Genomic DNA, 22,023 nt, shown 5'->3' with positions numbered 1-22,023 from the left:
TGTCCATGACTTTATGTAGTTCTTTTCATTCATTCTTACACCATGTTAAACAAGACCTAGAGAATAAATAGATTCTTCTGTTCCTGCAAATCCGGAGAGATGCAGATTTCTATGATATGATATAATAATTAATCTCAAGAACATTAAGAGCTCTCAAGGGCCGTTCTCACATCTCTCTTAGTTATAATGTGATGCCAAGATAAATATATAATATATAGAGGGTAAAAATGAACAAGTGTAAGGAAAAACTAGATGATAAAAGGCAAGCTACGTCCTTCGAAGGTTTGGATTTTGGAACAACATATAGTTTTTTTTTTTTTATTTTGACAGAATTTCTTAAAATGTTTCATGGTTTACACATAAAAAATGATAAATGAGAAGAAATCAAATATAAACCAGGTTTATATTTAGTAATTTATGTACAGTACATGTTATTTTTATTTAGATATCAGATATTCTTAGTTCTGGTTATCCAGATTCTAAGAGCCATGGCTTTTGTGCTTAGATTTGGTAGATATGTTTAATGATCTCACATAGACATATACCATTTCTGATTTGAGTTGATCTTCAAGTATATTTGCATATTTATTTTTAATTGTGTTTAATACAGTAAATAATTCTATTTATCATAGTATCATAGTTTATCAAAGTTTATACGGTTGAAAAAAGACACATGTCCATCAAGTTCAACCAAGGAAGGGAAGGGATGAGGAAAGTATTTAGTGCAAACAGTTTTATATTAAATAACCATCAATGTTATTTAGATGTAAAAAGGCATCTAGACCCTTCTTGAAGCTCTCAGCTGTCCCTGCTGTGACCAGCGCCTGAGGTAGGCTATTCCACAGATTCATAGTTCTCATAGTAAAAAACCCCTGTCGCCTCTGGTGATTAAACCTTGTTTTCTCCAGACTGAGACAGTGCCCCCTTGTCTTTTGATTTGATGTAACCTGAAACAACTTTCCACCATATGTTTTGTATGGACCATTCATATATTTATATAAAGGAATCATATCCCCTCGTAGTCGTCTCTTTTCGAGACAAAATAAATCTAGCTGTTTTAATCTTTCCTCATAACTGAGACCCTTCATACCCCTTATCATCTCTATGGCTCTTCATCATACCCTCTCCAGCTCCAGGGCATCCTTTTTTATGGACCATTGCCCAGAATTGGACGGTATATTCCAGGTGAGGCAAAACCAATGCGTGGTACGGTGGTAATATTACATCCCTATCCCGAGAATCCATACCACTTTTGATACATGACAAGATGAAACACACTATATGCATTTATCTATTTTTTATTTATCTATTTACATACATTGTTTGCCAATATTTTCAACCAATATGGAAAGTATATGTCAGCAGTTTGTGTAGCTAATAGTCTCTTTACCTCTTCAGTATGATAAACATTGTAGATCATGATATAAATAAAGTGTTTGGGTGTAGGTGGCTCAAGAGGGGTTTGAGTGATGGATGGCTGAACCAATCAGCCTCTGGGGCGGCAGCCAGGGACTCCATACCTCCTCTACAATTCATTTAACTGCTGGGTAAACTGGTCTCCTTGCACTAAGTTTTCCTTAAGTATGGGCTCCGCTAGAGTTATTTGTGCCAAAGAATGTTGCAAATTTTTGACAATTTGAAAAGATAAATGTCATTTAGCACATTTATCATACAAGATAAATGTATCTTACTGATGATAGACTATTGTGGACAAATTTTGAGAGGGCGCAAAAAAGGTGCAAAAATTGCAATGCCGTAAAAAAAAAAAAAAGTAAAAAAAAAAGACAGAAAATAGGTAGAAACATAAAGATAAATCATCCCAATGACTTTCAACCAGATTATAAATACCAAAAGTCCATTAAGTTTCTGTAAAAATCCAGATACGATACCTCAAATACTTCTCAAATGCAAAAGTTATCATTTGCCGATATCCCGTAATACTTTTTGTAAATAGGCTTTAACATTTTCTTGGGCATTTTATAGTTTACAGGTATGCATAAAAGCATTTTTGTAAATGTCAATCTTACAAATCAATAACTTATTTTGACATTTGCCTTACATTTTGTGATTTTATTACATTCTCTTATCGCTTTCTTCCAGAGACAGCATGGAGATGGAATTCACCAATCAGACCACAATAGTCATGTTTTACCTCACAGGGTTATCTACAGACCACTTTACTCAATTATTACTGTTTGGGCTATTTTTCATGATTTTTGTGTGTTCTTTAGTATGTAACCTTTCTATGATGTTATTGATAAAAATGGCGCACAGTCTTCATTCACCCATGTATTTTTTCCTGAGCCATCTATCTTTTGTAGACTTATGCTTTTCCTCCAGTATTACACCAAGGATGTTGGCAGATTTTACTTCCAAGACAAAGCATATCCCCTCCGTGGCATGCGCCACCCAAATGTTTTGCTTTTCCCTCTTTGCGGCCACTGAGAGTCTATTGGTATCAGCCATGGCGTATGACCGCTATGTAGCAATATGTCGCCCCCTGGTCTATCACAATGTTATGAACAAGACTTTGTGCTGGGTCATGGCATCAGGAGCCTATTTTTGTAGTTTTCTTGCATCTGTTACTATCACATTACTCGTATTTCCTCTTTGTGGTACAAATACAATTATTAACCATTTCTATTGTGATATTCCTCCTCTTCTAAAACTTATATGTGGCCACTCCCACATCAGAAAATATATTGTTATTATATTGACCCGTGCAATAGGGAGCACATGTTTTCTCGTCATAGTCTTGTCTTACGCTTACATATTACATACCATCCTAGGGATTCACTCAAAAACCAGCAGGTCCAAAGCCTTTTCAACCTGCGCTTCCCACCTCGCAGTAGTCATCACCTTCTACACCACCGCACTCGGAAATTATTTTAGACCAGGCGTTGGATTAAATGCAGATAACATTGGCAAGGTCTTCTCCATTTTTTATACCGTGACTCCCCCATTATTAAACCCTATTATATACAGCTTTAAAAATACAGAGGTTAAAAATGCAGCAGTGAAATTATTTCTTTTAGATCATGTTCAAAAATTTTCTTAAAAGCCTAAAGATGACCCCTAGCTAAAGACGGACCTCTCTGTCCACTGTGACCTCTGGTGAAGCTCTCTGGATGCTTAACTATAGTCCCAGACTCCAGTGATCAGTTGTAAGGTGTCTGTAATGAAGTTATATTAATAATCCTTGGTCCAATTACAGCAAATAAATTTGAAACTCCAATTGTCACCGGGGCAAAAAAAAAAAACAATTGTCTAGAACTACAATTTTAAAATATACATTTTCAACTTACCGTATATACTCGAGTATAAGCCGAGTTTTTTAGCACAACTTTTGTGCTAAAAATTCAACACTCGGCTTATACTCGGGTATACAAAATAATAAACTTACTACTCACCATTCCGACGGCCCGGACAGCTCCTCTTCATCTTCATGCCGCAGGTCCGCGGCAGCTCCATGGCCGCAGCCTCTTCTCTCTTCATGCCGGCTCGGGCCCCGACAGCTCCGGCCGCACGGCCCGGCACTTAACTGTGATGTCATCCGCTGTTGACGTCACAGAGTGCGCCGGGCGGGCCGTGCGCACGGAGCTGTCACGGACCCGAGCCGGCATGAAAACAGAAGAGGCGCGGCCTCGGAGCTGCCGCGGACCTGCGGCATGAAGATGAAGAGGAGCTGTCCGGGCCATCGGAATGGTGAGTAGTAAGTTTATTATTTTTTTACCGGCAACAGGGGGCTGACAGGCAATGTACAGAAAGTGGCTGGCTGGCAATATACAGAAAGGGGCTGGCTGGCAATATACAGAAAGGGGCTGGCTGGCAATATACAGAAAGGGGCTGGCTGGCAATATACAGAAAGGGGCTGGCTGGCAATATACAGAAAGTGGCTGGCTGGCAATATACAGAAAGGGGCTGGCTGGCAATATACAGAAAGGGGCTGGCAAGCTATCTACATAAAGGGGCTGGTAGGCTATATATACAGAAAGGGGCTGGCAGCTATATACAGAAAGGGGCTGGCAGGCTATATATACAGAAAGGGGCTGGCAGGCTATATATACAGAAAGGGGCTGGCAGCTATACAGGCGGTCCCCTACTTAAGGACACCCGACTTACAGACAACCCATAGTTACAGACGGACCCCTCTGTCCCATGTGATCTCTGGTGAAGCTCTCTGGATGCTTTACTATAGTCCCAGACTGCAATGATCAGCTGTAAGGTGTCTGTAATGAAGGTTTATTGATAATTCTTGGTCCAATTACACCAAAAATTTTGAAACTCCAATTGTCACTGGGGCAAAAGAAAAAAAATTGTCTAGAACTTCCATTATAAAATATACAGTTTCGACTTACATACAAATTCAACTTAAGAACAAACCTCCAGACCCTATCTTGTATGTAACCCGGGGACTGCCTGTATACAGAAAGGGGCTGGCAGGCTATATATACAGAAAGGGGCTGGCAGGCTATATATACAGAAAGGGGCTGGCAGGCTATATATACAGAAAGGGGTTGGCAGGCTATATATACAAAAAGGGGCTGGCAGGCTATATATTCAGAAAGGGGCTGGCAGGCTATATATACAGAAAGGGACTGGCAGGCTATATACAGAAAGGGGCTGGCAGCTATATACTGGGAGGCTGTGACCAATGCATTTCCCACCCTCGGCTTATACTCGAGTCAATAGGTTTTTCCAGTTTTTTGTGGTAAAACTAGGTACCTCGGCTTATACTCGGGTCGGCTTATACTCGAGTATATATACGGTACATACAAATTCAACTTAAAGGACACCTGTCATCAGGTCTCTGTCACTAGTCCTGTCACTACTACCTGTTGGAGCAACTCACAAGGATCCCATCCCAGCCTTTATCTACTCAATTCATATATTAATCATTGTAAAATAATATTTTCTTTATTATGTAAATGAGGCTGATCACATGGTCAGAGTCAGTGATGTCACCCCTGTTACCCCTCCCCTCTCCTCCCCCTGCTCATGTCTGTGTATAATGTATAGTAAAGCGTTGCTAGTGTGTGTGCTTTACCTGCTTACATGCTGCATCCTCCTAATACACATGTGAGAGACACAGACATCAGCTACACATGTACCTGACATGTTCTACTATAACATGGCTGCCTGGAGCTGCACACAGGCTGCAGGAGGTGTGGCCACCAGGAGGCAAATGGAGGAGCCATTACACCATTATACAGGCTGTCAGTCATGCACTGGGGGTGTGGCTGTGCCTCCCACTCATGAATAGAGTGGACAGCTTGAATATGCTAATGACTCATTGGACATTTCACAGGTCATTTGCATACAGCTTTAGGACCTCATTGCTTAGGTTTACAGGCATGTAGAGGGAAAATGAAGGGATAGAGGCAATGCTCTCTAATGGCAGTTTATGAAAATATATTTAGTTTAGGGGGGTAATTTTGCCTGACGGGTTCTCTTTAAGAACAAACCTATGGACCCTATCGTGTACGTAACGCGGGGACTGCCTGTAATGTTTACCATGACTTAATAGAATAAAGTTGCCAAAGTCTTATAGTTATGTTTGCATAGTTGCCAAACATTATATTTTTATGTTTTATAAGGGTGCTGCTTCCAGAAAAAATTCATAAAATGAAGTGGCACACATAATCAGATTGTCAATGGATGAATATTTTACTATGGGGCTATGATGACGAACATCCTTAACCCTTTCGTATTGCAGGGTTTTTTTAATTCATTTTTTGCTTCCCATCTTAATGTTTTCAGTTTTCTGTCTACAGAGCTGTGTGAAAGCTTATTTACTGTGTAACAACGTTTACTTCTCTGTGGTTATTTATTATTCCATGAAGTGTACTAAGAAGCTGAAAAAGAATTCCAAATGTGGGCAAATTGGCAAAAAAACACTTAGTTTTTATGACTTTCACTGTGTGTTCCAAATGATACATCTACATTATTCTTTGATACGGATCAACCATGGTGATACCAAATTAATATGGGTTTTATTGTGTTTTAATACATTTCTTAAAAATTACAAAAATTCAGACTCTAATAACTTCTGTGATGTCATTTTTTGCAAGATGATGTAATTTTTAAGAAATGTATTAAAACACAATAAAACCCATATTAATTGCTGCCATTTTGAGGACTGTGTGACCTTTTGATTACTTTTTATAAAATTTTCTATGTGATGAAAAATGGTCCAAAAGTGGCATTTCCATAATTTGGACGCTATATGTCGCGTATGTGGTTCACTGCCAGAATAAGTTTTTATATTTTGATCTGCCATTTTAGTAAGCGACAATACCTAAGATGTTTGTGATTCTTACTGTTTATTTAGTTTTATATCAGATCTAGAGAAAGGGGGGGGGGGGTGATTTGAATTTTTAGTTTATTTTAATTTTTACTTTTTTTTTTTACTATTTCTTAGACCCTTTATGGCCCTTTAACCCTAGTTCCTATCATATACTGCAATACTACTGTTTTTAAAAACACAGGATTCATTACAATCTGCCACTGACACATTGTAATGAATCTGCAAAAACCATGCACCTTACAAAGACTAGAGGCGGTCATGGCAACCGATAAAGTAACGTGGAGCGATGATCTCAACCAAAGAGTGTTATTAATGGTGTTTGCTGCAATATTCTCACCCCATGAGCCCTATACATACTGCATTAGCAGCTCCGAGGTTATAGGAATTTTCTGAGAATGTTGAAAAAACTATTAGGTTTGGGTAGGGTTATTTAAAAAAACAGCCATGCATTCTCTGCACTGGATCCCAGTTCCAGCATTTTCTCTCCCGTCTAGGCAGGAATTGTTAAGGTCTTAGGACCTACTGTAGACAATCAGTGGCCTCAGCATAGACTAGTTTTTACAATACTGAACTGATTTTTTTAGTCACCCCCTGCTGTAGAAATAGGAGAAAAACCACTACCAATTTTATCAAAGCCAAAGACAAATTGTAATGATAAATTCCCCCCTCTGAATCTGAATAAAAAGCATGATTTCTCTATGAGACTTAAAGCAAGTGTCATCATTGGGGCCACTAAGACCAATAATTAGCTTTTGTGGGTATTGTGACTACTGACACTCCTGAGTTGGTTGGGAACTGCCAGGGAACCAATGCCAGAACATGGCAAGTATGCTTTATTTAACTTTTTTGTAACCCCCACTCTGGAAATCCATTTGAGGGAAATTTCTTTGGGGGGACTTATAATTGTTTTTTTTTCAATGTTTGGTGTTGTTTTTCTGAGACTTTCCATTGTGTAAAATTAACGCTGGATTGTGCAAAGTCACCTTAAAATGAACCAAATTCACTATTTGCATAGACTAGTTTTTACAATACTGAACTGATTTTTTTAGTCACCCCCTGGTGTAGAAATAGGAGAAAAACCACTACCAATTTTATCAAAGCCAAAGACAAATTGTAATGATAAATTCCCCCCTCTGAGTCTGAATAAAAAGCATGATTTCTCTATGAGACTATATGCTGCAGTTTTCCTGAAGGAAAAGCTTCGAATTTCTCTCTAAAACAATCTGGTAAAGGTTTTTTAACCTCTTAACGCCCTGCGTGCGATACATCAGACATAGAGCTGATGCTGGCTCAGTTTTTCGATCGGAACCGAGCCGGAATCGGGATATACTGGATGTCAGCTGTAGCCAGTCAAGGGGTTAACAATCTTCCTAAAAGTTGTTTCTGATAGTTTGAGGGGGGCAGATTTGAAAATGGGTTGATTATATATGTTAAATATTTAAAATGTCATTAAAAACTGAGATTATCCCTAAAATAGTCAATTCTGAAAATACGGAAAACCGATATTGGATTTGTAAGCCGCGTGACATCAAAATTAATTACCCAGACATTTCAAAAACTAAGAAAATGTAAAGTAGACATATGGGAAATGTTAATCAGGAACTTATTTAGGTGGTAAATCTATCTGCCTGAAACTCAATGATTTCAAATTTCGAAAATGGCTAATTTTTAAAAAAATCCATCACTTTTTATCTTTTTTTATAAATAAGCAAAAAACTTATTAGCCAAAATTTACCACTAAAGTAAAGTAGAACATGTGAGGAAAAAACAATCTCATAATCGCTTTGATATGTAGCAGTGTTCAAAAGTTATAACCATATAAAGTGACGTAAGTCAGAATACAAAAAATGGGTCTGAGCCTTAAAGGGGTATTCTGGGAATTCACATTTAATTTAATTATTTTGCTATACAATTTTCTTCAATTGTATGTTATTTTTAAAAAAAGTTCCTGTGTGAAGATAAATTCTCAGAAATGTAGCCATGTTGACCATTCGAGATGTGAAAGCTTTCTCGGATACGACCACCTGACATTTTGGCAGCAGTGGCCAGACATACACTATTGAGTCCTGGCTAACCTCCTGGACTCAGTGATCATTACCATATACAAAAACCTTTTGTTTCTTTGTGCAATCCCTCCAGCCGAGGTGGCCGTATCCAAGGACAGAGTCTTGTTTCTAAGGGACCATATCACTACATTTATGAGAAATTCACTTCACAAAGTTTAATTTTTTTAATAACATCTAATTGAAGAAATGTTTATATATGGCGAATTAATGAAACAGAATGTCAATGTCCAGACGAGATTACTCCTTTAACCGGTTCGCGACCGCCCTTCCTACCCAGACGAGATTACCCCTTTAACCGGTCGCGTTCCTATGCATGGAGAGGGCTCGCGGGCCGAGCCCTCTCCATAGCCTGTAAGTCTCTGCTGCATATTGCAGCAAAGCTTACCGGTAACACCCGCGATCGGTGCCGGCACAGATCGCGGTTGTTTTCTTGCTGATCGCCGCCGGCCTCACGAAGACCCGAAGCTACTTCGGGTTAACCCATTCATTACAATGTGCTATCAGCACATTGTAATGTATAAGGAGTAAAATCCCCATATACTGCCATACTGTAGTATGGCAGTATATGGTAGGATCGATCAGACAACCTAGGGTTAAAGTACCCTAGGGAGTCTGAAAAATAGTAAAAATAAAAATAAAAAAAAAGTAAAAATAAAAAAATTATAAAAAATTCAAATCACCCCCCTTTCCCTAGAACTGATATAAATATAAATAAACAGTAAAAATCATAAACACATTAGGTATCGCCGTGTCCGAAAATGTCTGATCTATCAAAATATAATAACGGTTTTTCACTGCGTTTAACCCCGTAACGGAAAATCGCGTCCAAAGTCAAAACTGGCACTTTTTTGCCATTTAAAAAAAAATTTAAAATTCTATAAAAAGTGATCAAAAGGTCGTACAGTCCTAAAAATAATATCATTGAAAACATCATCAAAAGTCACAAAAGATGACACCACCCTCAACTCCATACAACAAAGTATGGAAAAGTTATAAGCACAAGAAGACGGCAAAATTTTTAAAAAAATTTTTGTTCATGAGGTTTTAATTTTTGTAAATGTATGAAAACATTATAAAACCTATACAAATTTGGTATCCCTGTAATCGTACTGACCCAAAGAATAAATTAGATGCATCATTTGTGGAGTGAATTGAAAGCCGTAATATCCAAGCCCACAAGAATACGACACAAATGCGTTTTTTCACCATTTTCACTGCATTTGGAATTTTTATCCCGCTTCCCATTACATGGCATGGAATATTCAATGCTATCACTATGAAGTGCAATTTGTTACGCAAAAAACGAGCCATCACATAGCTTTTTATGTGTAAAAATAAAAAAGTTATAGATTTTTGAAGGTGGGGAGTGAGAAATGGAAATGAAAAACGGGAAAGGGCCCGGTCCTTAACCGGATAAACTACAAAATGGCTGTATCTTGAAGGGGTTAAGTCAATTCAAACGTGGTGACCTATATGTTGACATATCCTGAGACATATGTCACAATTTCTCTGTAAATAAAGAAACTGCATTTTGGGTATTGCTCTTACTTATGATTTGCTCAAATACATTTAATGTTAAACTGTAGAATTTAGTCAAAAAGTTTTTTTGTCTACCTCCCCATGATACCACATAACTCCAAAAGCAAGCGGTTGAGCATACTAATCCATCTGAGTATCCCTATGTGGACTTTGCACCGGGCTAAATGACCTTCCCTTTAACATCTTGTTTACTTTCCAACTCATGAAATTATTGAGGAATAGATGAATTATAATTGTTATTTTTGTTATTTTTGCTCTAATAATTCAAGGGCTTAGATTCATTGGCCTGTTTACTCATATTTTACAGACATTTCTTCCATTGTACAGGTGAGGGTTGTCTTTCTGTTAATATTTTACAGTCCTGCAAGGCACTCATGCCAAAACGTTATTGTTCTTGATCAATCCGTTAAGAATTCCAATAGAAATTATCAATAAATAATGCCTTAGCAGATTCTCTTTAATCTTTCCATAAAAATTAGATGTATTTTGAATTTAAATGTATTAGATGTATTTGGGCTAAACATGTCAGTGGTCCCCTTTAGGGGCAAAAACTGAATATCATGTTCCAAAATTTACATTATTTGGGGATTTCAAGATTTTCCCCAAAACTTGTATGATCTTAAAGGACATCTACCACCAGATTACTGGTGGTACAGTGTCCTAATTAGACTGCTCGTTCCGTCTTGAGGATGGGGGGGACTGTTTTTGAATAAGTTTTCTGGAATCTTTAATAAAGAAATATTAACTTTGTAAAACAGCCGGCGGTGCTCAGGCTGATGGTGCCCGACTGGAATCTGGAAGAGAGCACAAGCCCTGCTCTCTCCATGGCCCAGCTCTGACGTCACCAGCTGAAAGCTAATTCCCCCGGCAGGGAGCAGGAGGAGGCTTGCAGTGGGGGGCGTGCATAAAGTAAAGCTGGGAAAGCTGAGAGGCGCTCGGGCGCCTTCTGCCTGAGTGCCTCCGGCTGTTTTAGAAAGTTAATATTTCATCATTAAAGATGCCAGAAAACTTGTAAAAAACATTACACCCATTCTCTAGATCAGTGGCCTCAACCATCATCCCAAGGCCCAAGACCGGCAGTGGAGGAACTAGTCCTGGGCCGTGGCCAAAACAACTTAAAAACAAAACAAGTGTAAACTCACCTCCTATGATCCTTTTCTCCCCATGGCTTCAGGTTCCTCTTCAGCCCATGGCTTGCCGGTGGACTGGCAGAGGCACTTCTATCGGTGCTGCCAGTATGCACATACTATGACTTCATTGGCCACGTCATTTTGTGTGCACACTGGCAGCGGACATAGAAGTGCCTCTGTTCGTATGCAAAGAAGCCACGGGCCAAAGAAGAAGATCTTGAAGACGCGGGGAGAAGAGGAGCATCGGAGGTGAGTATACAGTTTTTTATTACTATGGGGGCTGGGCAAATCACTATGGAGGCAGGGAATGACATGGCACATCACTATAGGGGCTAAGCACATAACTATTTGGATGGGCACATCACTTTGGGGGCAAGGCAGGGCACATAACTTTGGTGGCTTAACAGGACACATCACTTCAGGCGCTGGGAAGGGCACATCACCATGGGGACATGGCTTGGTACATCACCATCGGGGCTGGGCGCATTACTATAGGGGCTGGGCTGGGGACATCACTTTAGGGGCTTGGCTGGGGACATGACTATGGAGGCTGGGCTTGGGACATCACTTTAAGGGCTGGGCTAGGCACATCACTTGCGGGGATAGGCTTCGTTGGGCAGGAAACATCAAATTGGTGCTGGGAAAGGCACATCATTATGGGGGCTAGGCTTGATTGAGCAGGGCACATCACTAAGGGGGCTGGGCTAAGTATGGGTGTAACTATGGGGGCTAGGCTTGACTGAGCAGGGCACATCACTAAGAGGGCTTGGTTGAGAAGGGGACATCACTATGGGGGCTGGGCATTTTTGAGGGGGCTCTGCTTTGGACATTTTATTAATGAGTTGAGGATGCTGCACATTTCGTTAATGAGTAGCATGTGAAATTCCCACCCTAGGCTTTTACTCAAGTCAATAAGATTTCCAGTTTATTTTATGGTAAAATTAGATGAGGTGCCTCGGCTTATTCTCAGGTCGACTCATACTTGGGTATATATGGTATAAAAAGGGTGCTACAGTAAAATGAGCACTATCATGAGGGTGCTACATAAAAGGGAGTACTATAAAAGGGGATTACATGGGATTACATAAAAGAGATTACATGGGATTACATGAAAGAGAGCACCATAAAGATGGGCTACAGAAAAGGGGGTATTTTATATCCGGGGCTGCAGGAAATGACACTTGGGGTTGGATATGGGGTATTTGCTGGGCATTCAATTTTTTCCAGGCACCATGGATTTTTTTGGGTGCAGCCAGTCTCCAAATAACAAAAGGTTGTGGACTAGCACACTAGACGGAACAAGCAGCCTAATTCATACACTTTACCACTAGTAATCTGGTGGTAGATGTCCTTTACATTACAGAATGTAACTTTCCCTATCAGGTTTGACTATGCCAGGTTTCTTACCATATCTGAAAGGGGGAGATCTTGAAATCCCTGAATAATGTAAATTTTGGAATGATATTGAGTTTTGCCCCAAAAGTGGATCACTGTCAGTCAGTTTTTTATTAACTAGTTATCTTTAACTCTTAAAAATGCAGTGTCAATGTTTATGAGGATTATCGGGAAAGGTGCACAACTTTGTTTTTTAAATAATTTGCCCCCAATAATAGATCTATGGAAAAGGCCAACAGTGGGGACCGCGTTGGGGACCACACTTGAAACACATAGGTGATATTTGCTACTTTTACTCTGTACTTGTGTCGGATTATCTTATGGAACAAGCCTGGGTTCTGCAAGAAGCTGCTTTAGGCTGAACCTAGGGTTGAGCACGGAAGACTGGCATCCAAATGGAATTTTACTATGCACGTTTTAACTTTATGATTGTGAGTATTTGAGAATAAATCTTATTTTATTGGATTCAACAGACTAGCTATGTGTACGTACATTTCCTTTTATAGCAACACCGTTGAATAATGTGAAGAGGATAAAAACTAGTGTTATTTGTCTGAATGTTTGCTTATTCTTGATAGTCATGTGGAAGTTTAGAACTATTGGGGCTCATTCACTAAGGGCTCCGCGGCTGCACTTTCGTCAAGTTTCCCGAATTTTTCAGTTTTGCGCCGGATTCCGCCGGGATTCTGGTGCACGCCATCGGATTTTGCTGCAATCGCGCCGGCTTTCACGCAACAGAAATCGGGGGGCATGGCCTTCGAACAACCCGACAGATTCGGAAAAAACACGGAATTTAAAAAAACTAAATGTGTTGCAAGATCAATGCACCGAGAAGAAGCAGGTGAGCTCCGTCAGACCTCGGCGCAGCAGCGACACCTACTGGATATCGGACGCATGACCTTAGTGAATCCCGGCAGAACCTGAGTCCACGTCGTTCAACGCGCCACGGGATCTCAACAGGACCGGGCAAGTAAATGAGCCCCATTGTGTTTTATTATATGCTTTGAATTTGGACCTGTGGATCAGTCCTTAACTGTGTATAGCTCTTGTTGTACATAGAAAGGTGCAACACTTAAGATTTGAAATATTTATTATCTTTGGTGGTAGTTTATTCCTTATAGGACAAAAGAATCATGCATACTGAAACACAACAGCCAGAGGAAAGGCAGGGGTTCTCAAATATAGATGAGATAGTTTTTATCTTCACACTGCATTCCCCTATTTTAACCCCTTGATACTGGACCTAGAGCTGTAGACCTTTAGGACAATAGAGTATATTACCTGAATGCCATGAAATAAAAAGCTTATTTCTTTATTGTTTCTTTTCTTGCTGTACTCTCACAGAGAACATAGAGATAAGGAGGAGTTGTCAAAGATGCTTGCAAACTAATTCCATACAGAACTGGTTATTATTTTACTCTGTGTGAGAAAATTTGGGTATCTATTTACAGAGATGAATAGAACCTGTTTATCTCTACTTAGTTGTCTACTCTTAACTGCACACAGATTAAAAAATATCAAAATAAACAATATTTCGAAGAAGCATTTTTATTTATTAAATATTACATATTACATTGTAATTTAAAGCACAAAAATTACTTTAAAAGTTTAAAAATTTAAAAATTTAAAAATTTCCTTAGACATTTTAATAACTAATCTCCATAAAAATTCTCAGTTTGTTCCAGTGATGGCACAGAGAATTTATCAACAAATTGATTTCAAGAAATCTAATCTGGAATGCTATTCATCTTCCCCTAAGAATACATCTACCACTAGTTTGTAGTAAACAGGGGCAGATTAAGACTGCCGTGGGCCCTGGGCTGTATGAATATTATAGCTCCTACAAGTCTGGAGTCACTTCCTATACATGGTACTAGAATCAGCTTCTTGGGGAATGGAGGATGTGTCCTTTTTGTCTGCTTGGTTTCAGGAGCTTTGGGGATGGCATTCTTTACATGTGTGTGGAAAGCAGGAATAGGTGTAGGAGAATTTCATAGGTCCTTCTCAGTATAAAATTTGGGGGGCGCTTTCAATCAAACATAAAGAGTGATGAGTGACCAGTCAACAGTAGGAATTGAGTAGAGAGCATGGGGGGATTTAACATTGCTTGTACGCCTGATAGCATCTATGCCTATTGGGCCGAGAGGAGACGGTTCCCCGCTATGCAGTTCCTGGGCTTTCTTCTGCAGTTCCGTGTGCCGTTCCTGGGTGTTCCTGCCTCATGCAAGGATTATTCCTTGGGTACCTCAACTTCTTTTCAGCAGCTCCTTTCATGACCCTGTCCATGTGCCTATGAAATATTATGCTGTCAATTCACACAGAAGATCTGGTGAAACTATGGTTTTCTTACTACCTTTGTAGTTTAGAGATAGAAAATTGATCTTTACTGGCTTTATGTGAGGACACTTTTTCATATGTAATTATGTACTTCAAATGTTGACCCCATTGATCTGGTTCCCCCTTTGAGGAAAGGGTGGAGTGAGGTCATGTTCTTGTGTGGTACGTGCCATGGATTGTGTTTCCTGTATTGTGATATGAATTATTGAATAGAATATTGTTTTTTTTACCTGCATAATGATTTAAATTGTATCATTTATAGTGATTTATAGTCCTGATCTCTAGGCTTGGGTGAGCCCACGCTTTTTACCTAGTCAGGTTATGGCCCAGCTTATAGCATATACATTATATTTATTTAACTAGTGTTAGAAAAGCCCCCAAAACATCTTTATTTCTCAGGCTGTAGACCAGAGGATTTAACATCGGAACCACCACTAGATACATCAATGATAGTAACTTGTCCTGTTCTTTCGAGTCTTCCGTTTCAGGTTTAATGTACAGAATTATTATTGGTCCATATAACAATATAACAGTGATAAGGTGGGATGTACAACTAGAAAAAGCTTTCATACGTCCTGATGAGGATCGGATCTTCCATATGGCGGAGAAGATGAAGATGTAGGAGATGATTATGAGAAGGAACTGTCCAAGAGAGATAAGGATGACTTCACAGAACATTAAAATCTGCCTGCCGGTGATATCTGTAGAGGAAAGGGCGATCACTGTGTTCAGATCACAGAAGAAATTATTGATTTTATGAGAATTACAGAATTGTAAGTTGGAGGTTAATGTTGTGTGTAACACAGAATTTTGGATGCTAATTATCCATGCAGAGGCAGCCATTACCAGGTAGACATTCTTCCTCATTATTGTGTGATATTGTAAGGGTTTACATACCGCCACATAGCGATCATACGCCATAGCCGTGAGCATGCAAATTTCACCATTAGCAAATAAAATGAAGAAAAACATCTGGGTCATACAGCAAGAAAAAGAGATCCAGTGATCCTGAGTCAATGTTATGGTAAGTAGCTTAGGAATACTCGTAGAGGTAGATGCAACATCGAAAATGGCGAGGTTACACAAGAAGAAATACATTGGAGTGTGTAATTTTGGCACCAAACACACAAGGAAAATAATGATCAAATTTCCAATTACTGCAGTCAGATAAATAACCAATACCCCGAAAAATAGCTCAAGTTGGCCCACTGAAGACATTGAGAAGGCAACAATGAAAAATTCTTTTTCAGAGCTAACATTCGGACAGTTATTCATGTTGTATTCCTGAGATCAGAAGTATGATGTTTGGATGACAAATATTAAAAATAATGCAAATATTCAAACTAATAACATAAAAAGGAAATTACAACCTCCTCCAGGTAGGTTTAAAAACTGTGAAAAAAATTTATCACAACTGACAACATAAAATGCATGCAAACAAAAATATTATCCACATTTTACATTCATAACACCAGCCACAAAAAATCTTTTCAAAGTAATATAAAAAAATAAATAAATAACTTGCGCCCAAACTATTGATTTACTAAAAGTATTCCAGGCAAAACTTAACTTTTCTTGCTTGGATGCAAGCAGACATAATTATAAAGTGACTCGATATGGAACACCAGAAGGTCCTGTTGAAATTGAAACTTGAGTCCTAGAGCTAGTCAGTGGAAATGTTTCCTACCCCCGACTTGTGACCAACATGTAATAGCAAATTATGAAAATAAAACAGTTTTTTATTAGAGGCTTTTCCTGCCAACGACATATCTCATATATCTCACAAGCTCACAAGATATGTATTGGATTCTAGAAGCCAAAACTTCCCTGGAACCTAGAATATCAACTGTTTCCTCTTTTCACTTTCAATTTTGTATGAAATTGTATAGAACATGCAGGGGCACTGCTTTTAATCTGGACCCACCATAGTAAAACTGCCATTCAGGATGGAGGAGTAGGAAGCCACCAGCATACACATAGATGGTGCACATGAGCATCTTCTTTATTTATATATACACTCACTGGCCACTTTATTAGGTACACCATGCTAGTAACGGGTTGGACCCCATTTTGCCTTCAGAACTGCCTCAATTCTTCGTGGCATAGATTAAACAAGGTGCTGGAAGCATCCCTCAGAGATTTTGGTCCATATTGACATGATGGCATCACACAGTTGCCGCAGATTTGTCGGCTGCATATCCATGATGCAAATCTCTCGTTCCACCACATCCCAAAGATGCTCTATTGGATTGAGATCTGGTGACTGTGGAGGCCATTTGAGTACAGTGAACTCATTGTCATGTTCAAGAAACCAGTCTGAGATGATTCAAGCTTTATGACATGGCGCATTATCCTGCTGAAAGTAGCCATCAGATGTTGGGTACATTGTGGTCATAAAGGGATGGACATGGTCAGCAACAATACTCAGGTAGGCTGTGGCGTTGCAACGATGCTCAATTGGTACCAAGTGGCCCAAAGAGTGCCAAGAAAATATTCCCCACACCATGACACCACCACCACCAGCCTGAACCGTTGATACAAGGCAGGATGGATCCACGCTTTCATGTTGTTAACGCCAAATTCTGACCCTACCATCCGAATGTCGCAGCAGAAATCGAGACTCATCAGAGCAGGCAATGTTTTTCCAATCTTCTACTGTCCAATTTCGATGAGCTTGTGCAAATTGTAGCTTCAGTTTCCTGTTCTTAGCTGAAAGGAGTGGCACCCGGTCTGGTCTTCTGCTGCTGTAGCCCATCTGCCTCAAAGTTCGACCTACTGTGCATTCAGAGATGCTCTTCTGCCTACCTTGGTTGTAACAGGTGGCGATTTGAGTCACTGTTGCCTTTCTATCAGCTCGAACCAGTCTGCCCATTCTCCTCTGACCTCTGGCATCAACAAGGCATTTCCGCCCACAAAACTGCAGCTCACTGGATGTTTTTTCTTTTTCGGACCATTCTCTGTAAACCCTAGAGATGGTTGTGCGTGAAAATCCCAGTAGATCAGCAGTTTCAGAAATACTCAGACCAGCCCTTCTGGCACCAACAACCATGCCACGTTCAAAGGCACTCAAATCACCTTTCTTCCCCATACTGATGCTCTGTTTGAACTGCAGGAGATTGTCTTGACCATGTCTACATGCCTAAATGCACTGAGTTGCCGCCATATGATTGGCTGATTAGAAATTAAGTGTTAACGAGCAGTTGGACAGGTGTACCTAACAAAGTGGCCGGTGTGTATATATATATATATAAATATGTAGGGACTTTTGCCACCCCGAGTGCAAAAAGGCTATGTATAAATATATATATATATATATATATATATATATATATATATATATATATATATATATTTATACATAGCCTTTTTGCACTCGGGGTGAAAAAAGTCCCTACATATTTTTCTATGGAATTATTGCTGTGCTGCCTTTCTTTGGTTTTTTTATTGATGGATTGATCAAGTCCATAATGGTATGCACCCTGGTACTGGTGACTAGTGCCACTGGATGATTTTTCATAAATATATATAAATATAGCCCCCGGATATGTTTCAAAGACTGATGGATCTTATTTTACAGACTCACAAGTAGTATGCGTCTGCATATTTAGACAATGTGGTTATTTTTAGCCCAGACTAGAAGTCGCATTTAAAAAAGGACCAAGGGGTGTTAGACTCAATTCGAGAGGCGGGCTTGACAGTCAACCCAAAGAAATGTGCCATAGCCCTGGAGGAAGCCCGATATAGCATTGGGTGAGGTGTCATTAAGCCCAAAATGGATAAGGATGGGGCTATAAGAAATTAGCCCCAACCTGTTTAAAAAAAACAGGTAAAGGCTTTTATAGGAATAGCCGTATATTATAGAAGGTTTGTGCCAAACTTTACCACAATTGCAGCACCCATCACAGACCTTACTATAAGGTCAAAATCTGCTATGGTCAAGTGGGACGAGAAAGCAGACCAAGCGTTCCACCAGTTAAAAGAGATGTTATGCAAAAGACCAGTGTTAGTAGCCCCAAATTTTAGAGAAGAATTTGTAGTCCAGGCAGATGCTTCTAATGTCAGTTTAGGTGCTGTCCTCTCCCAGATAAACAACAGGATGTTCTTCTCCATTGACTATCTGAGTAGGAAATTGTCCATTGCAGAAATAATTATGCCATCATTGAGAGGGAATGTCTTGCGCTTAAGTGGGCCATTGAGTCCCTAAGATATTACCTACTAGGGAGACAGTTCAGGTTGGTGACAGATCATTCTCCCTTAAAATGGATGGCCCAGAAGTTTTATGTGGAACACTGTCCAGAGTCTAAGCAAGTCAATGCTGATGCGTTGTCATGTGTCTACTCTCTAGGTGCACAAAGTGCCCCTCCCCAGAGCTCTGAGCACAGGGGGAGGGTATGTAGGATGGTGTATATATTCCTTTAAGATTACTTCCTTACCTGTGGTTAAGAGTTAATGCACTGACCAGAGACTGCACAGCCCTATTTACCATGTGCAGCTGGGAAAAGGGGTTTTAACCCAGAGCTGCATCCTGGGCTGGAGCACTGTGTGAGAGACATTGCTCTGTAAGGCTATCTGTTAGGGTTGGGTATACAGAAGACAGGGGAAAGTGAGCCCTGAGCTTGCCCCAACCTCTGTCCCTTTCTATAGCCCCCCACGCTAAACCGTGGGGCGACTACTTAAAGACTCGAAATACACTGGATAAGTGTGGGAAGGAAAAGACAAACAGACTGACAAACATAAAACACAAAAGAGAGGTAAACTAGCCGGAGTCACAACGAGAGGGTACGTCAAGAACAAAGTCAGTAAGCAAAGAGCTTACAAAAACTAGCCGAGGTCACAACAATACAGATACAGATACAGAGCGAGTCAACCGAATGCAGAGAGCGAGTGATGAAGGGATTTCAAACACTGGCACAGGTGACTAGTGAGGCTGCAATTTATGCAGCCAGAACTCCACCTCCAGAACCTGATAGGAGCTGGAAGCTTCTGGGAATTAACCCCTCATGGTGCAGAACAACCAGGCACCATGCAGAGGTACCACAAGTCCCAGCAGTTCCGAACACAACTCCTAGACAGCGCGAGATCTTAGCAGCCGCTACCCGGGACGAGAGGTGGAGTTTGCGCGGATACGCGCCGGGGGTCAGAGTACGCTGCTGGCACCACCAGAAGAACCAGAAGTCCCAGCATTCTCCCTAGCGAACCTGACACTATCCAGCCATGTATCACTAGTTGCTGTGAGTACGCTGTTTTGCTAGAGAGGGAGCTGATGTTGTACATGTAGTGCTCAGACGAGTCAGCTTTTATTTTCCGTTTGTTTTATTTTACTTGCCGGTAAAGCTGCATTGTTTTGGCTGCCAATCAAAGCTGCACGGAAGCCGCATTTCCACCGTCAAGCCTGTCTGTGTCTCTGGACTTTATTACATTAAAACGGACCCTGCTACAATATATATATATATATGTCACTTCTCAGTGACGAGGATGAAGGATGCCCAATGTGGTTACAAATTTCCACCGCGCCCAAGAACTTGTCCAAAAAGTTGCATGTAAAATGAAAAATACACACATTCCTAAATACAATTTTTATTTCATACCATCCCTACATTATTTATACATGGTATTATGGTATTCTGACTCAAATTCTAATGAACCGCAGGAGGAACTTTTATCACTCTGCTAATACAATGGCCCACATATAAACCCATGTACAAAATTGTAAACCCATGTACAATAATATATCTGTGTTAGGCTCAGTGCAATTTTCAGCAAAAAATTCCAATATCTAAACCTGATCAGAGCCAATCCATCCGAGTCCACTTCTCCTTAGCCTCGGTCTAGCTAATGCATTGTGTTCCATAAAGTGATGAAAGATTTTAAGGCCACCATCAATAGATATGTCTAGAGCAACCTACTCCTTAAAAATTCTGTCTTTAATCAATCCCCCACCTTCTCTGAGCCAAAAAGCCTTCTATGATTTGTACCACATAAAAGGTAGTAGAAACTGGTGTAATAGTACCCAAGTTATCACTCACTGGGGGGGACTTATTATTAATCAGCTTTCTTGCACAAGTTTTTTAGACAGTCTTAGACTGGGTTCATCCCTCATTATTTGCCATACGTTGTAAGGACAAGTCAGGGGGTTTCCAGATGAACAGCCCCACTTTAAATATCTGTTTTCTACATCTGGATTCACTTGATAAATTTAGCTTAAGTACGCTACAGTGAAAAGTCAAGTAATTGGCAAACGTTGGGGAAAAAAACTCAGATTTTTGCACAAATCTGCAGTTAAGACAATTGTGTGACTTCTGCATGTCAGAAAAGTGCCATAAATAAAGTGATGCACAAATGTGATAATTCGTTATTTCAAGCCATCAACCACAGCAATGCAGTAAGGAGCAAGTTTTGATAATTTGTTGTACCCCTTTCTGGGGAATGATCCATACAAATCATGTATAAAGTTTTAAAAACATTCCTACCTGTAATGGACAATCACTGAGCAAAATGTAAAGACCACTTTTCTAAAAATTGGCATTGCAATAAAATATCTAACAAGAGATGTGTAGATATGGCCTTCCATCAGTGTCCTTGTCTTCATCTTTTGTTGTCACTTGAGAGAGGGCTATTTTATAATGGTTGTGTTATTCTTAAAGTTGCTCTATTGAGACATAGATAGAAAATAACTAGGGAAATAATTAAGTTAATTTTATAAAAAAAATAATTATAATGCAAACATATTGATTAATGTTTTTATCACAGTCTTCATGGTATGTAGAGATGATCGAAATTCCTGAAAATTTTAATCTAAATGTACAAGCGTTTTATAATCCCAAGAATGTAAGTTTTGGAACCAGTGCCCAACTGACTGGAGCAATTTCTCTCAAAAAGTCTCTCAAAAAGTCTTCTCATCTCCACAGAAATCTATTGAGACACAAATTGCCAAGACATGCGAGAAAGGACTTCGGTAGATTGGATTAAGCTTTTATGACCTCCCAGTCTCTCCTTGAGTTGTGTTTTGGCATGGACTGGTACCTAGCCAAGCTCAAGGAAAACTGAGAGGCTCTCAAAAAGTTTAGGTTCTAGGATCTGCAGTTCTGGTTCCCAACTACCAGGAAGATCTGATTCTCCCAGGCCTAATAGGGGCCCCTGGAGGGTAGTTACTTTTTGAGGACCTCCTGATCACTGGATCGGAGTAATATGCCAGACTATGCTGGAGGAGGTCAGATAGGTCTTCCATTAGCTTTTGGTTCAAGCCAGT

At 39.8% G+C, this 22,023-nt stretch overlaps 2 protein-coding genes across 2 annotated transcripts; one reads left to right on the top strand and one right to left on the bottom strand.

Moving 5' to 3' along the window:
• The first annotated feature begins 227 nt into the window (after positions 1-227).
• Positions 228-3,058, top strand: LOC140128537 (olfactory receptor 5G26-like). Its single transcript, XM_072150233.1, has 3 exons — positions 228-282; positions 1,984-1,990; positions 2,101-3,058. Exons 1-3 carry the CDS (start codon positions 228-230, stop codon positions 3,056-3,058), a joined length of 1,020 nt encoding a protein of 339 aa, XP_072006334.1.
• Positions 3,059-15,125: 12,067 nt separating this feature from the next.
• LOC140128536 (olfactory receptor 5AR1-like) lies at positions 15,126-16,049 on the bottom strand. Its single transcript, XM_072150232.1, has one exon. The coding sequence runs from the start codon at positions 16,047-16,049 to the stop codon at positions 15,126-15,128; it is 924 nt and encodes a 307-aa protein (XP_072006333.1).
• Between the last annotated feature and the right edge of the window lie 5,974 nt (positions 16,050-22,023).

Source organism: Engystomops pustulosus, chromosome 4 (assembly GCF_040894005.1).
Source record: "Engystomops pustulosus chromosome 4, aEngPut4.maternal, whole genome shotgun sequence".
In the NCBI taxonomy this organism is placed as follows: Eukaryota; Metazoa; Chordata; class Amphibia; order Anura; family Leptodactylidae; genus Engystomops; species Engystomops pustulosus.
Note: the sequence above shows the minus strand (reverse complement) of the source record. Positions and strands in the feature narration are given on the sequence as shown.